This window comes from Trematomus bernacchii, unplaced genomic scaffold (assembly GCF_902827165.1).
Source record: "Trematomus bernacchii unplaced genomic scaffold, fTreBer1.1, whole genome shotgun sequence".
In the NCBI taxonomy this organism is placed as follows: Eukaryota; Metazoa; Chordata; class Actinopteri; order Perciformes; family Nototheniidae; genus Trematomus; species Trematomus bernacchii.
In genome coordinates this window covers 9,472,912-9,489,873 of record NW_022988097.1, presented here as the reverse complement: position 1 = coordinate 9,489,873, position 16,962 = coordinate 9,472,912, and the positions used below count along the sequence as shown (strand labels likewise).

The 16,962-nt window shown below is 40.5% G+C and overlaps 1 protein-coding gene across 2 annotated transcripts; it reads left to right on the top strand.

Annotated features, from left to right (window-relative positions):
* Positions 1-66: 66 nt before the first annotated feature.
* On the top strand, positions 67-15,784 carry kif3a (kinesin family member 3A). Of its 2 annotated transcripts, XM_034121338.1 has the most exons (18): positions 67-228; positions 1,032-1,305; positions 1,425-1,569; positions 3,083-3,167; positions 3,365-3,470; positions 3,856-3,995; positions 4,138-4,335; positions 4,453-4,627; positions 4,728-4,826; positions 9,182-9,190; positions 9,732-9,888; positions 9,999-10,179; positions 11,026-11,136; positions 12,607-12,732; positions 13,337-13,390; positions 13,501-13,569; positions 13,694-13,824; positions 14,810-15,784. In XM_034121338.1, exons 1-18 carry the CDS (start codon positions 223-225, stop codon positions 14,856-14,858), a joined length of 2,115 nt encoding a protein of 704 aa, XP_033977229.1. In that variant the 5' UTR covers positions 67-222; the 3' UTR covers positions 14,859-15,784. The 2 variants fall into 2 exon arrangements, with proteins under 2 accessions (XP_033977229.1, XP_033977230.1); XM_034121339.1 differs by lacking the exon at positions 9,182-9,190.
* Positions 15,785-16,962: the final 1,178 nt, after the last annotated feature.

Sequence of the window (16,962 nt, the reverse complement as noted above, 5' to 3'; positions counted from 1 at the left end):
TGTGTAACCAGACAACTGAAGAAAGACCCCCCCCCTCCTGAATTGTGCAACGCATGCGCAGTCTGACCCAGACCTGACAACAAGCTATCGGATGTGAGCCTTTGATATGGGCACTGCGCTGGCATTTAAATGATTCGGTTAACTAAGAGGCAAATTAACAAAACCTACGCACATTTCATTGTCATTAAGTGTACACGATAGTTGCTTCCCTGCCCTCTCACCATGCCGGTAAGTCGACACGCCTTTGCACTGCGATTGTATTGTTTTGTTGCAAAGGGGTTCCTCCCTTCCTCCGACCCACTGATGTGATGCTAACCGGCTAGCACCGATAGCTTACGTTCCTGTAACAAGGACACGATACACTGTTCTCAACGCCGGGTTTTGCCCGTACCATTAGCACAAATTGTTAACATTGTGGGGGTTTTAGATAAAACGGTTTCCAAAATCTGCCATTGTCCATTTATTAAGCAAGCCAGCTAACTAGCCAACGCCATCAACGTTTGCCTGCCTAGCAACCCATCAACGGTTACTAACGGCGGCTAACGCTTGCTAGCTTCGTTTTGACCGAGTCACACCTTAGACAGAGGTTACCATTTGTTTTTCAACCAAGGACACACGTTAAGAAAGAGACTATTCAGCGGACCCCCTCATGTGTGTCCCTTTGCTGTTGTGAAAATACCGTACTGTACAACACAATCTTAAAGTTAGACATACTTCAAATTATTCTCTCCTCCCAAAGCTACTGACACTTTTCAATTAGCTGCAAGTAACACTGTATCCACATGTCAAAGGCAAAGTTAGATAAATGAGCTAACAAACGCACACACGAATGATTGAAATACCACACCCTGGCAGAATGCTAGGGACCCCACTATGCTTTGTATTATATTTTTAATCAACTTGACAGCTAGGCCCTTATGTCCATGTCAATGAACCAAAATTGTAGGTTTCCTTAATTGCCACTACATAATATTTGATGGTTACATCTTATGCCATAACCATCTCTCATCATGGTTTGTTTCTTTTTTCAGAGCAATAAGCATGACAAGCCTGAGGGCAATGATAATGTCAAGGTGGTGGTGCGATGTCGTCCCTTCAACCAGAAAGAGAAGATGATGAACCACAAACAGGCCGTCCATGTTGACGAGATCCGTGGGACCATAGAGGTTAACAAACTGGAGACCCCCCATGAGCCCCCTAAGACTTTCACATTTGACACCGTGTTTGGACCGGACAGCAAACAGCTGGATGTCTACAACCTCACTGCACGCCCCATCGTTGACTCAGTATTAGAGGGTTACAATGGTATATTTTGAATTCGTTTTTTCATTATTAACAGTAATGTGATATGATAAACATTGTTTTTCATTTATTCTTCATTTCTAAATTGACACCGTGATTTTATGCTCTTCTATCCATTTCAGGCACCATTTTCGCATATGGGCAAACTGGCACAGGAAAAACCTTCACCATGGAGGGTGTGAGAGCAGTGCCAGAACTCAGAGGGATAATCCCAAACTCCTTTGCTCATGTTTTTGGTCACATTGCCAAGGCAGAGGGTGACACGAGGTAGGAAAGCATTCTCTCGGCAGACATTCAGTAAAATCAGCAAAATAAATCTTGGCTACACACATAATAAGTCCATCTGACAATTTTGAACATCAGAGCCAAATTGGGTCAAAACCTTGGCGTCTTTTTTAGTTTTCTAATAAGCACACTCAACAAGACTTCATCTTTTGAAAGAAAGTTTGGTGTGGTCCGAGCTAGATACTTTTATTGGCCTTGGTTTGTGCTGAAACAATCATTTTATTTGAATGAAATCTGATTCAAAGAGGTTTTCATAGAAAAAGACTAACAAGTGTGGTAGCATACTCAGAAAATACAAAGTATTTAGACAAATTATTTAATGAACAACTTATTCTCTTTTAAGCTAAACTGATTATGAAAGTTTAGCCCATGCCTTAAACATGGATTGAACTATTTTAATGTTATGAGATAAGACTGCTTATGGGACAGTTTTTTTCTGATTTGGTTCTTATATTGAAATAAAAAGGCTCCATGTAAGTAAAGGTTCTTGAAAAGGTGTTAATAGTGAAAGATGTATTAACATGCTTTATTTTTCCATTTGTAGCTTTTAAAGGTCCCATGTCATGCTTTTCCGGTTATTACCCGTCCCCTTGTGTGTAAAGCTTTTTATGCATGTAAACGGTCTGCTAAGTCACAAACCCTCAAAGTACACCCTGTAGCGAGTAAAACTCTAACACAGAAAAGACCTGTCTATGCTGCCCCAGAACTCCTCGTTGGAGATTTTTCTTTTTCATTTTTTTCTTCCGGGAACCAAGTGACGTAACGACGACCCCATGGACCAATTGGTCCAAATGGACCAATCCGCGGAGCCGTTACGTTACGTCCGCGGAGCCTCACACACACACACACACTCAATCTTTTCTCAGCTGCAGCTCCGCGGATTTCTCCTCCCTGAGACGGCGGGACGTGGCGAGGCTGTGAGTCCACACAGACTCACAGCCAGGCTGCGGGTGTGTGTGTGTGCTCGGGCTGGTTTCGGGCTGGGTTTCGCTGTGTCTCGCTGTCTCGCGGACCCCACGCAGCAACCAGGAAACCACACCAGTAAGCCAGCTCACACTGTCCGCTCCTCGCAGCAGCGAGCCTCGCAACGTCCCGCCAACACGGCACCCAGACCCCACGCAGCATTCTCATCTGTTTGTCCTTACTAGTGTCATTTTCTGGTTGCTAACGCCATTGTAACACATAAACACTGATGTCCCGCTGTAACGGTGGTGGGCTCATCACAACAGAGTGGGCGAGCTGACCAATCAGAGCACACTGGGCTCACAGGGAGGGGGGGGCAGGAGCTCCAACAAGCCGTTTAGGACAGAGAGTGAATACACATACTATACAGAGATGCTGTATGAGAAACCAATGTGATTTTGGAAAATTGCACAATATAAATCTATTTTGGTAGACCTCAACAATGTAATTATGATCAGTAGAAATGGCCATGACATGGGACCTTTAAGTATTGTTCTGACTTAATATAAAAATAAACATTTAACTTCCACAGGTTTTTGGTTCGTGTTTCGTACCTGGAGATCTACAATGAGGAAGTGCGAGACTTGTTGGGAAAGGATCAGTTGCAGAGGCTCGAGGTAAACGGATATTCAAAACAAAAATTAAAGGTTCAGTGACTCATATTAAAACTGTCTTGGAAGATATGTACTAAAGGGCACAATAGTCATTTTTCCAAACAGGAAACCATTCGAAGATGCCTGAATAGATTTGCTTGTACTAGTGTTTGACACTTAATAGCAGTAGTTCATAATAATGTTACATTATTTCATCACAGGTGAAAGAGAGACCAGATGTCGGCGTGTACATAAAAGACCTCTCTGGTTACGTTGTGAACAATGCCGATGACATGGACAGGATTATGACTATGGGCCACAAAAATCGTAAGCAAATAACTGAAAGCATGAAATAGGAAATACAAACCTAAACGGAAATACAGAGATATTTATCTGTGGGCTAGTATAGTAAAACCTCATATACAAGAACAAATAACGAGCCCTCGAAGTGAAGACTAACATTAAACTTTCAGTCTTGCATTAGATACATGTCGTTGGGTGGATTTAGCTAATTTATGTACATCAAATAAAATCTCTTCAATTCATTCTTTATTTAAAATGTATTCTATCTAGCAACGGGCTTATGCTGTTTATAATCAGAAAATGCAGGGATTATAATTTAAAAAGGTGAAAGGCTTGAAAGTACACAAGTGTGTATCGGACATATGTATATGATTTTGTCTGATTTTTAATAATATTTCACTGTGTTCAGGGTCTGTCGGTTCCACCAACATGAATGAACACAGCTCCCGCTCCCACGCTATCTTCACCATCACCATCGAGTGCAGTGAGAAGGGAGTAGATGGAAACCAACATGTGCGCATGGGGAAACTTCATCTGGTTGATCTTGCAGTATGTACCATCCGACCAAAAGTTCTGAGTAAAATTAAACTACTTCCTGGACAATAAGATCATACGGATGCCACTAGGATATGCCTTATTGGCAATTATCCATCTGAACACCACCAATTCATCTGTCTTCCATCCCCTACAGGGTTCAGAGAGACAGGGCAAGACTGGAGCCACAGGTCAGCGTTTAAAGGAAGCGACAAAGATCAATCTCTCTCTCTCCACGCTGGGTAACGTCATCTCTGCCCTGGTGGACGGCAAAAGCACACACGTGCCATACAGAAACTCCAAACTAACCCGTCTGCTGCAGGATTCCCTGGGAGGAAACTCCAAGACCATGATGGTAGAGTGAATGTTTGAAGCATGTGTTAGTTAGAGTTGCACACAAAACTATCTATCAAGTTTTATATACATAACAGATGTTGCCTCACTTTTAAAAAGACACACTTCTCCCCACCAGTGTGCGAATATAGGCCCTGCGGACTATAACTACGATGAGACCATCAGTACCCTGCGTTACGCTAACAGGGCTAAAAACATCAAGAACAAAGCCAGGATCAATGAGGATCCAAAGGATGCCCTGTTGCGCCAGTTTCAGAAGGAGATTGAGGAGCTAAAGAAGAAACTAGTGGAAGGTAACGAGCCAACCAGTCAAATAAATCTAGCTTTTTGGATTTAAATTCCAGTATTTTTTTCCAATCTGACTTTTTAAAATGTTGTTTTGTGCGATTGTAGGTGAAGAGATCTCTGGCTCAGAGGGCAGTGGATCAGAAGAGATGGATGAAGGTGATGACGAAGGAAGGGGGGAAGGAGAATGCCGCAGGAGAAGAAGAGGTAAGAAGTTGTAATGAATGCTCTCTGTGTGCAATAGAGCAACATGACTGAAACCTTATTATGCAACCTTCATAAACCTGTGAGAAGGGTTATTCTTTCATCTAGGGGGTTTGTAAATGGTTAGATAAACGTCTGTATAATGTGTATGTGGTTTAATCGCTTGTCATTGACTGTAACATGAGTCAGCATTCACTTCCTCAGATAAGAATCAAGCAGAAGCAGCTTTTAGGTTAAGTCCTACCTTTTAACAAGCTTCCATAAACATAACACCCCTCTCATTTAGGAGTTTCCCTCGTATTCTCACCTTCCTCCTCCTTCTAAGTGTAAAGTGTTAAATACAGATCACAAGTCATCTCAAAACATCACAGTGCTGACACTAATGTTCCTCTGAGGTCACCTTTCACTATGCTTTAACATGTTCCAGTTTCCTTCCAATACTGTAGTATTAGATTACTCTGAATTATTAATAACCAAACAATTCAGCCTCTATATGTTGCTGTGCTGCGGCCACATTTTGCTTTCAGCTCTGCAAACCGACTATCTACCTCTCCCTGTTTTAAACCTCACTTTGGCTGGAGGGGTGCTTCATCTTTTTGTTTTCCAGAAAGCGGCAGCAGCAGCTCAGAGTCTGCCTGCTCGTCCTCAGTGCGCCTGTCCACTGAGGAGAAACCTCCGAATAGTGAGTTGGAGCAGTAGTCTGCTCAACCAACCCCCCTGCCCACAAACTTGAGCCCCTTTTCACACATGAAAATTGCAATTTTTTTAAATATAAATAGTTTTTGGTGTGTAAACTAAGCTCCTCTATTTGTAAACATTGAATGCTCATGACCAGATTTTCTTCACAGCTTTGGGGAATCACTGCAGAATAATATTAAGTTTCAAAAATAAAAATTCCAACAAAGATTAAGAGCATATCAGCTCTCATAATGTACAGGCTGTTTAAATGGTTAGAAAGCTGATCACCTGATTGCTGACCACAGACAGTGCTTACATCAATTTGACTGCTTTTTAGATAATTTGTACATTTTGTATTATTTCTTTCTATTATTGCTTATTTGCCACAATGCTTTTCATAGCTCTAACCGTTTTTTCTGTTTCTGTTGGAATTAATACAAATCAGTTCAAGTTCAGACTAGGGATGCCAGCGATTTTTCGAATATTCGTTACAGTCTCCATAATCGAAAATTATTTTTAAAATTCGATTTTATTTATATATATTTTTTATTATTATTTATGTTTTTCTTTTTTTTCCTGGCTTAGTTTTAACCAAAATATAGACTAATGCTAATAATAGTAATAGTATTAATAATTGTAAATGGCCATTGGTCACACCACCAGTTTGTTTTACTGTAAACCCTTCTCCGTCACACGTGCGATTGATTTATTGGCGATATACAGAACAGTGAGAACAACACAACTAAAGATGAACAAAGAAGAGAACAAACTTCGAACAAACTACTTCGAACTGACAAGTGCAAATGAAGTAAAATGCAAGCTCTGCGAAAATACTTTTTTTCCCCCTCTCCCGCGGGAGGGGGGTCGTCGGCGAATAATCGATTAATATTCGCCAGGGCTGTCTGATTTTCGAATTTGATCATGGTCAGTTTCTGGCATCCCTAGTTCAGACAGACTTGACTGACAGGTAGATGTGGTCTCTTTTTTTGTAGTGTATAGGGGATTTTCATGCTGACTCAATTACAGCTTGAGTCATTTGAAAGCTTTTGAAATTGCAGAGATGTCTGGAGGCTGCGCATGATTCATATTATAGTACAACACGCCCATATGAAACTTTAAATGCACTGTTAGTAGATTTACATTTTTAGTGAAAAGTGATTTAAGACTTATTGGCCATTGAAGAAGTATTTTATGGATTCCCCTGTATTATCTACATCACGAAATGAGGGGAAGAGAGATGAGGAGAGACCCCTAAACCACCAGGGCTCCCTTTTTAATTGTATCCCTTTGTGTTATAATACAGATCCAAATGAAAACTGAAATTGCTTTGCATTTTCTATTAAAATAACTAACTTTTAAAGGTTGAGCCACTTAGGTAGAATGAGGCATGTGATCTCTCTCTGGTTCATACTTTGCAGCAGTGCATGTGTGAAAGGGGCTTTCTACCTTCCCATGTCTGTGCCACTCCTGTAGGCTCACAGCCCAGATTCCCTCCAAATATGTTACATGAAAATGATTGTGTTTGTGCACGTGATGATAAAGAAGAATTGGCACAATCTGATGTCCAATTACTCCTTGTTGTTCCCATGGATGATCTACAGCAGTGGTTCCCAACCTTTATTGTGCCAAGGACCGGTAGATACATAAAAAAAAAACGGTTGTCAATTTTAACTGATTTTAATATTTACTCACCACCAGCAGGTAGCAACAGAGGCTAATTGTATGTAACAGCCTGAACAAATACTAGAACAATATGCATCCAAAACATATTAACAAAGTTTTAAAAAAGAACCGGTGTCGTTTTTTGGTTTTTCGGAAAACCAAAAAACCGACGTTATTCAGTTTTTAAACCAAAACGGGAAAACAACGTTTTGGTTTTGTTTGTATGATTTACGGATGTGTGTGTGTGTGTGTGTGTGTGTGTGTGTGTGTGTGTGTGTGTGTGTGTGTGTGTGTGTGTGTGTGTGTGTGTTGTGTGTGTGTGTGTGTGTGTGTGTGTGTGTGTGTGTGTGTGTGTTGTGTGTGTGTGTGTGTGTGTGTGTGTGTGTGTGTGTGTGTGTGTGTGTGTGTGTGTGTGTGTGTGTGTGTGTGTGTGTGTGTGTGTGTGTGTGTGTGTGTGTGTGTGTGTGTGTGTGTGTGTGTGTGTGTGTGTGTGTGTGTGTGTGTGTGTGTGTGTGTGTGTGTGTGTGTGTGTGTGTGTGTGTGTGTGTGTGTGTGTGTGTGTGTGTGTGTGTGTGTGTGTGTGTGTGTGTGTGTGTGTGTGTGTGTGTGTGTGTGTGTGTGTGTGTGTGTGTGTGTGTGTGTGTGTGTGTGTGTGTGTCCCTCCGCCGCTATTATGATAGTGTCGTTCGTTCCGGTGCACTCCGACAGCATTTAGCACTACATCGAGATTAAGATTAAACTAATTTATTTTGGGAACAGCCGCATATATGCCGGTGTCGGACAGACACGAACACACAGAGCTGAGCTGAGCAGAGCACATATACACACACATCATGCGCCTTGGTGACTGACTGGACATCTCCTTCATAAAACTAATAAAAGGGGGAGTAATCGGGCAGTTCGATGTGTGTGTGGTTAACACGTAGCAGCCTGCAGTCACTCTTAAGCTGTTCTGATCAAGTTAAACACAGCGAATGCGGTGCGTAAAAAGGCACAGCTCTTTACGCGCTGGTGCTGCACTTCTCAGAGGCGGAGTATACGTCCCGCTGCCTCCTGATGCTGCAGCCATTTCATGAAGTGAAGGAGGGTTTCCTTCTATAAAACAGCTGCGGGCAGCAGATACCGCGAGAGTCCCGGACATTAATTCATAGATCAAGGCAGACTGGTTTACTCTCCTGTTTTGCCAATCCGGTGCTTAAACAAATAGCTCCCTCTACACCCCTGGCCGACATGTCCTTAAAATGAAGTCCGAGTTTGAAATATATCTCAAATAATGTATGCATCACCATTTCCCCACATAAACATAACAGCCTGCAACCAAAGGGTTGTCTCCTGTGCGCTCCTCTTCCTACTTGGCGCACTGGTAACATGCTCGTGCGCACAAGAGGCTGAGACCTTAGGCTGAGCCGCGGGAAATCCCTCGGAACATCATAAAAGCCATTTTCAACGGTTTTCTGGTGAAAGATTAACTAGCTACTGGATGAAATAATATGACTGGTGGCATAGGTGTGAAAATTAAACACTTTTTGAAAAAAGATATTATGATAAAATATTTTTATATATTTATAATTCTGCAAATATTACGATAAACTCACAGCTATTTCGCGGCCCGGCAGTAACACCGGGGGTTGGGAACCCCTGATCTACAGTACATCAAAGTCTTGTTCTGCATCATGATTTGACAAAAAGGTCCCTCAAAGACGCAATTCACCCACATCATGTTTCATTATGTAAAGTGATGCTTTTGGTGTTGAGTTTTTTTATCCTCATGTCTAGTCGCTGTCACATCTCCTCTATGATATTTTGTTATTACTGAAACGTCTCTTTCTCTTGTTGACTTGCCTTTCTCCCCCTCCTTGACCCACATGTGGTGTTCTGCACTTAGAGTTATAAGACTTTCGAGATCACTCTGTAACCTGTTGCTCTCTCTCTCTCTCTCTCTCTCTCTCTCTCTTTCTCTTTCCTCGTCCGGGTGCAAATGCCGCCTGTGTGACTTGCTATACACCTCTTAATTGAAGAAGAAAGAGGTTGGTGTAAGAATCTACAGTCCTACTGTACGGTAGCAATGGTGTTTCTCCTCGCACAAACTATCCAGATGGCTGCCGTGTGTTTCAGTAGCTTTTTCACTAACTGACTCATCTAATAATGGAGGTTTTTGCATAATCTCTGTTAACATTTTTTTGTCCGTCCATATATGTCCACCCATGTGTCTCATGCTCCCCACCTCCATTGCCACGCTGTCATTAAGAGCAATGTGCACTTTATACAGTTCCCCCTTTATTTATTTATTTTAAATGTTGCTTACACTAACAGCATCATTAAATATGTGCATTAGCAAGTCACAGCTTTGTGTAGCTCAAACTCACTGGCACTTATTGTTAGGACTTCTGGTTTTTCCCAAATCCTCACATAATCAACAAATACTAATACTGATTAAAACCCACAGTATAGAAAGAATGAATCTGCACTTAAATCATTGTGACCTATGCACTAACTTGATATAGGAAGATGCATCTAAAACAGCTTGTTCATTAAAGACACTATGGTTTCCTGTTTGTCTCTCTGAAGGGAAGAAGAAGGTTTCCCCGGACAAGATGGTGGAGATGCAGGCAAAGATCGAAGAGGAAAGAAAGGCCTTGGAGGCCAAGCTGGACATGGAGGAGGAGGAGAGGAACAAGGCAAGAGCAGAGCTGGAGAAGAGGGAGAAGGACCTTCTTAAAGCTCAGTAAGTCCATGAAAAGACAACTATAAGTATTACTTTTTTGAAATGTGGTATTCATGATGTGGATGTGGTAGCCGCTCATTACATACTATGATTCTCCTCTAATCCCTCAGGCAGGAGCATCACCTTCTGCTGGATAAATTGTCGGCCTTAGAGAAGAAGGTGATCGTGGGGGGGGTGGACCTCTTGGCCAAGGCTGAGGAGCAGGAGAAGCTTCTGCAGGAGTCCAATAACGAACTGGAAGAACGTCGCAGGAGAGCGGAGAAGCTGCGGAGGGAGCTAGAGGAGAAAGAGGTAAAGAAACGTGGCCCAAAAACTATTCCACGGCCATATACCTCACACAGTGTATAGATCAGCTGATCACGCCATGCGTTTGTTAGTATAAACTGAAATGATGACATCAATGTGTGCATCAGTTTCATCATATTGCACTTTCCTGCTGTAACTGTAGTAAAGCTGAAGTTAGAGTCTCTAGTGTTGACTCTTAAGATATCTAAAGAAAATATGATGTTTTTTTTTTTTACTGGTATAATGGTTTTACTTCCATAAATAAAGAAAATATTGCGATGTGATCACACGCCAAATCAGGCTAGGTGCATAAAGTCCCCCCCCCCCACACTTCCTTCCTCACTACTTGAGGCCTCTCGCTGTCACCACACGTATCTTCAATCTCTGCCTTTATTACGATCTCAACTCCACATCTGTCATACTTCAGGACTGCATCTTTCATGGTTGTGCAGTTATTGAACACACACACACACACACACACACACACACACACACACACACACACACAGACGAACAAGATGAAAACACTCTGTCTTACACTGTCTTAGCTGATTATTAGAATTGTATCGTCTTCAGCCAAACATCTGACGCCTACATCTCTGCCACCCTGCTCGGCAGAATATGACATCAGAAACCACATTGTTGGCAATTTCAGTGCCATTTGTATTGTCAATGAAGTGACTGCATCATTGTGGTTGGAAAATAAGGTCAAAAGCCCCCTCATTTTCGTTGTGTAAAGAAAATTCACAGAAAAGGGAAATTATTTTGATATCGGCCCTTTATCTTTGGAGACCACAGACTACAGCTTGTTTGCTACTGCACCATCACTGATCCCTCTCTCTCTTAAAACAGCAAGAACGTCTGGACATAGAAGAGAAGTACACCTCTCTGCAGGAGGAGGCTCAAGGAAAGACCAAGAAGCTGAAGAAAGTCTGGACCATGCTGATGGCTGCCAAATCAGAAGTAAGCTAAACATAAATGAGATCATACATGTGTGGGTAGGGACCAACAAACATGAGCGACAGAATACAAAATAAAAAAACTAATTCAATTCGTCCACGTCCAAGCAATCTCAGAGTCTTGAAAAATGACCTAAGCTGACCACCATAGTTCTCTCAACGGTGTGACTGCTAGTGAACTCTAAATCAGCTGCTGCTGCCTTATCTGTTTGGTAATCCTCTTTTGGTTTTTCTTCATGAGCCATGCATTTCCTGTGAGTCTTTCATATAGTGCCACTTCAAAACATATTCACCTCATGCGAGATTGAAAAAAAACTCTGGCAAACGTCACACAAAACTCTGTGGAAATCAAACTCTACCAAGAGAAAAAAAAAAAGAAACCACACATATTTTTTGTTGTTGATTGATTGACATCTGACACAGCGAATGCTGATAGCCCTCTCTTGCTTTCTAAACAGCCATTGGATAAAAGCCAAGTTTCAACTTTCTGAGCAACTATCACAGAAATGCGGGAAATCGTCTCAGTTTGTGTGATAATATTATAAAAAATGCTCTGCAGTCCCGCACAAAGCGGGGTACCTGGTCACACTAGAGACAAAGAAAGGCACATTTAAATATAGCATAGACGTTCTGTGATTCTCCAGAACACACATGTTATGATATTAGGGTCATGCAGAGTGAGATGAGATCGCTGTCCCTTTAAGAGAGAGAGAGAGGGGTGTGGCGTGTGCGTGTGAGTATGTTTCTGGAAGTGAAACGAGGCAGCAGAAAAACAGAGGTCTGTGATGTATTTTGTGAAACAGAAGAACAGCTAAATAAATGCAACGGCCTCTCAAGAAGAGCTCGCCTCTCTCCAGTCATTTAAGCTAAAGTGGGTTATTGAACCTGAAGCTCGTTGCTTCTGCCCTCCTCGACTACGGTCTGGGAGCCGACAGGAAAGTTCAACACACAGATGGCCAGTCCGCCCCTTTGTAGCATATTATTTCAATGAGAGATGAGCAGATCGCCACTGGGCTTTCAACTAAAGACACACACAGCCACGCAAAAACTGCGACATTTGTAAAGCTCCTTATGGGTACTGCAATTTGTGAAGTGCTTTCTTCCGTGGTGAAACGATCAGCACTGCATAGACAATTGAAAGTGTTCTACAACATGAAAGCATCAGGACATAGCACACACACATGATACAAAATACATTTAAATACATGTGAAATCAGGCAAGAAAATATATATGTATAAAAAAAAAAGCTCAAATAAAATCAGGAAGGTTTACACTACCATAATACATTTCACAGTGCTGTGTAAAATATACATTATTATTTGATTGCAAATAGAAAAGTCTTTAGCCTTGATTTAAAGAAATTGAGAGCAGACCTGCTTGTCTGGGAGTTTGTTCCAGATCAATGGAGCATTAAACACTGAATGCTGAGTTTAACAAAACAAATTGATCCACGGTGGCTGTTTTGTGTGTTAGATGGCAGATCTGCAGCAGGAGCATCACAGAGAGATCGAGGGCCTCCTGGAGAACATCCGGCAGCTCAGCCGAGAGCTGCGGCTCCAGATGCTCATCATAGACAACTTCATCCCCCAGGAGTACCAGGTGTGTCTGTGTTTGTACTCTAACAGTTAGAGCACTACGACTTTGTCTCATTTTCAGTATTTAGCTTTTGCTTAATATCCATGATTATCATTCCTTCACATTAGAACAGACAATTAAGTGTCTTAAAATAAAAATTAAATACTTACAGTCTTTCCTCTTTCACTTTATTTTCATCCATATGGATGTTTTGTTTCTGTTCCGTGTGCAACAAACTTGCTCTTGAAAAGCAGCTATTACAGTAAAACCAATGACGATCAGTAAAAAATTATGCATTATAAGATTAACTGATTAAAATATACCTATGGGTTTATTTTCATTTTGTAAAAAAACTCATGGACCTGGCTTGTACATCGCTGACAACTTAATTAACGCACAAAATCATGAAAATGTAGCAGGTGCACGCGTTGTATACATATTTTTGGGGATTTTGCAGAAACAGCAGATGTAAAAAGAAACTTGATTTGTCATGCCTGCAGGTGACACCAGTGTAAGACCTTTATAAACCTGCTTGCAGTGCGCCTCTGTGGTTAGATAAATGAGCTGCTTTAGGGATTAATGTCTGTGCTCGCTTCTAGTCCTTATGTGTTCTCTCTTCCCTGTGTAGGAGATGATAGAGAATTATGTGCACTGGAATGAAGACATTGGAGAATGGCAGCTGGTGAGCTCACTCATGCACACACTGGTTTGCGGTTTGATGGACATACATTTAAAGAAGCAGACTCTGTGTTAAGGACCCATAACGTAAGGTGTGTCTCTTTTGTCTTTCAGAAATGTGTGGCATACACTGGCAACAACATGAGGAAACAGACCCCTGCTCTAGACAAAAAAGAAAAAGATGTGAGTTTTTAGCACTTTTCTGCTCCTTCCTGAGATTGTCTTTGTCTTGTGAAATATGTTGCTGATATTGTTTCTAATTTCCCTCCTTGACAATGTATTGTTGACTGCTCCCTGTGTCCTGTAGCCGTTCGAGGTGGATCTGTCCCATGTGTATCTGGCCTACACAGAGGAGAGCATGCGGCAGTCACTGATGAAGCTAGAGAGACCCAGAACCTCTAAAAGTGGCAAAAGTGGCCGACCCAAGACGGGGCGCAGGTAATCTACTCTTGACATAACTGGTACTCCAGTGAACTGTCAGGATTCTCATAGGTTGTTTCTTTCATCAGACATTTTACTTGACAATTTCGACTAACCTTTTATGCGGGTGTGATTTAATGCATTTTTATATACACTAAGCCGCATATATGCATCACGTGTTCAGATTTCTTACGTGATTGAATCCACTTCCTCAGTCTATGTGTTAGAGGATGTCATGCCTTCCCATAACTTTGGGGTTTATGAAACTGAAACGGTTTTGTGATTTTTTTTTTAATATAATGATCCATCCAACACAAACATATGTCCCGCACGGATAAACATTTAGTGAGTTGATGGCCCTCCCTGACCCATACAGATCATTCAGATCAGTGCTCATATAAAAAAACAGCACTTCATCGGTTTTTGTATGACTGTGCAAGATAAAAATTGTGAGCTGAATTTGCTGTTACTTATCGTGTGACAGCTAGAGAGATGGCTGATTTCAGCGTAATTTTATCACTTCAGCTTCCATTATCACAGGAAAAGGTTGTGTAAACCTCAACTTCCATAGACCCGTCACAGGCTTAGTAGGGAGGTGTAATGACTGTAAATGCATTTTTTAGACACTTTAACACTTTTCAACATCTGGCAAGAGATTTAAATAAACCTCTATTTCTTCTTCTCATACTTCATTGGAATTTATTGCAGTCTTAACTGTTGATCAGCTGGTTTTCTGCAACTTTACTTGCATGTGAAACTCAGTCCCTTGGTTTAACAACGTTTTTCATCTTTACCTATTACACTATATCACAATTTACTCCTGAGTAGACAGAATCCTTGTTGGCAGATGTTTGCCCACTCTGTATAATTAGTGCATTTATGGAATGTCAATACGAAGCAATAGCATAATGGTATTTTGCCGTTATCATGATACGCTGTTATTCCGAGAATTGAGAGCGCTGAAAGCTCTCTGCAGTTGTTGATAAATCTTATCTTCATACAGGAAAAGATCTGCAAAGCCAGACGCTGTGATCGAATCCCTCCTGCAGTGAAGACAGAGCAGAGGGGAGCTTGGTTTCCATGCAGCTTTCGTGTCACCTTAGGAAAACAAGTGTCTGAAGAATTTTATTGTTGAACATTATTTAAAAGATTATCTGAATACACTGTATAGCTGGTATGGTTTAAATGTGACGGAGCAGCACCAATGATAGGATTAAGACCTCTTGGCCAAAAGGACATGCTATTTGTATTATACTGTAAGGTTTCTTTATGGATGTTAAACATTTCAATCACGCTTTGAAATGCATTTTTGCGACATCAGCCTCAATAAAAAAACTTTTACCTAAGAGCCTCCGACATTAAAGAAAAAATAATAACCATAAACATTTTTCACTTGCATCATTGGTTTTGAAAACACTTATTGGACATAAACTATAAACTGCATTAATATCTTCTGACAATTGCTGAATATATTTAACATACTTTGCTTTTTGTGATGAAGACTTACTCACTTAAATTAAAGCAATGATTCTGCTCTGAGCACAAGCTGTAGCGTTAGTGTTTTTTCCCATTGACTACAAGAAATCATAAACATGGAGAGAAACTTATATTAACACTAATAGTGAAGGAGGGAATTTAGCATCATGAAACTAAAACGTGCATTCTATACATTTTCCTTTGGATTAAAGGATAGGGGCATGCATGCCAGCTCTTTTGTTAGTGCCATTTGCGTATCCAAGCAAGTCATCTTTTTGTTTATTAACAAATGTCAATACCCTTTGTGTTATATTGAAATACACTTTACATATTGTATGCCTTAGGTAAATGCACTAGTAGGATGTTTTTGTGAAAATAATTTGATTTAATAATGTTCTGTAGTGGAGGATAACTGACTTTTATTTTGTATCATATTGTATGTCAAATGTTTACATCCATCAAACCCCTGGATATTTTATTTATTAAATTATTTTACACCTTTTATCTCAGGTCCTTCTTGGTTTCATTGATTCCTAATTGTGCTTTTTAAAAGTTTATGATGAAATGTAAATTATTTTTTAAATGCATTTGCTCAAACAGCTATTACAGGTGGACTGGACAGTTTTACTTCAATGATGAGGATGAATTGCTCATACCAAAAGCATTATAAACAGAGAAGCTGGGAAAAATTGACTTTACCAACAAACCACTGTGCCATTATAATTTATTTATATAAATACAAAACGACAAAAATAAAATATTTAGGAAAATAAATACATCAAGTCTTACAATAAATAGAAATAACTTAAATATGACATGTTAATAATATAATACATATGATCACCCCAAAATCTTGATTTTTTAACAGATCTCGATCTGGTTCAGAAGAGCTTTCAGGGTACTTCTAACATTCGTGTTCAGGACACAAGAGGTAGTGTGATTCTGAAAGAAAATGTTAAGGACAATTTTAGTTTCAAGCGCAGAACAAAACTAAATACGAAGTAAAGTGATAAACAACATGTTGGACATCAAAAAGTATATTCGTTGTTAGACTGTGAGCCCCTTATTCACTAATTCTCATTTAATGTATGATTAAAAAGTACATCAATCCCATTGAATTCCTCCTTACCAGGTTGTATTGATGCAACTGACGGATTAGTTTGTCTGTTTCGTTTAACAACACTGCATTTGTGCTCCTGTTTAGAGCCATCTCAGCCAAGCAGAGGAATGTATCCTGCAAAGAAAAAGGCACAATTAGTAATGGTCTTTAAAAAGCTGGTGGTAGGACTGAATCAGTATAAAGAAACCAGTTGACCTTCAACTTGAGAAGCTCCATGCCAAAGTGTGAACATTGCAAATGTCAGGTGTACATATTCTTAATAATTAGAAAAGTGTTCTAACTTACCACAGAATCTCTTTGATTGCGTTCAATCTTTGTCACCCACAAACGCAAAACTGTCTACAAAAGAATAAGATCAATAGGTCAGTATTGGACAACAACAAACAAACAAACAACAATCCTATTTATTTGTGCAGTTATCATACCGGTTTCAGGGATATGTTTAGCTTTCCAGCCTCTTCTTGAATCTCTTCGAGCGTACCGTCTGTTGAATGTAGTGATGCTGCGTAGACCATCACGGCCATCATCAGCACCGTGAGATATTGAGTATTAAAGTTCTT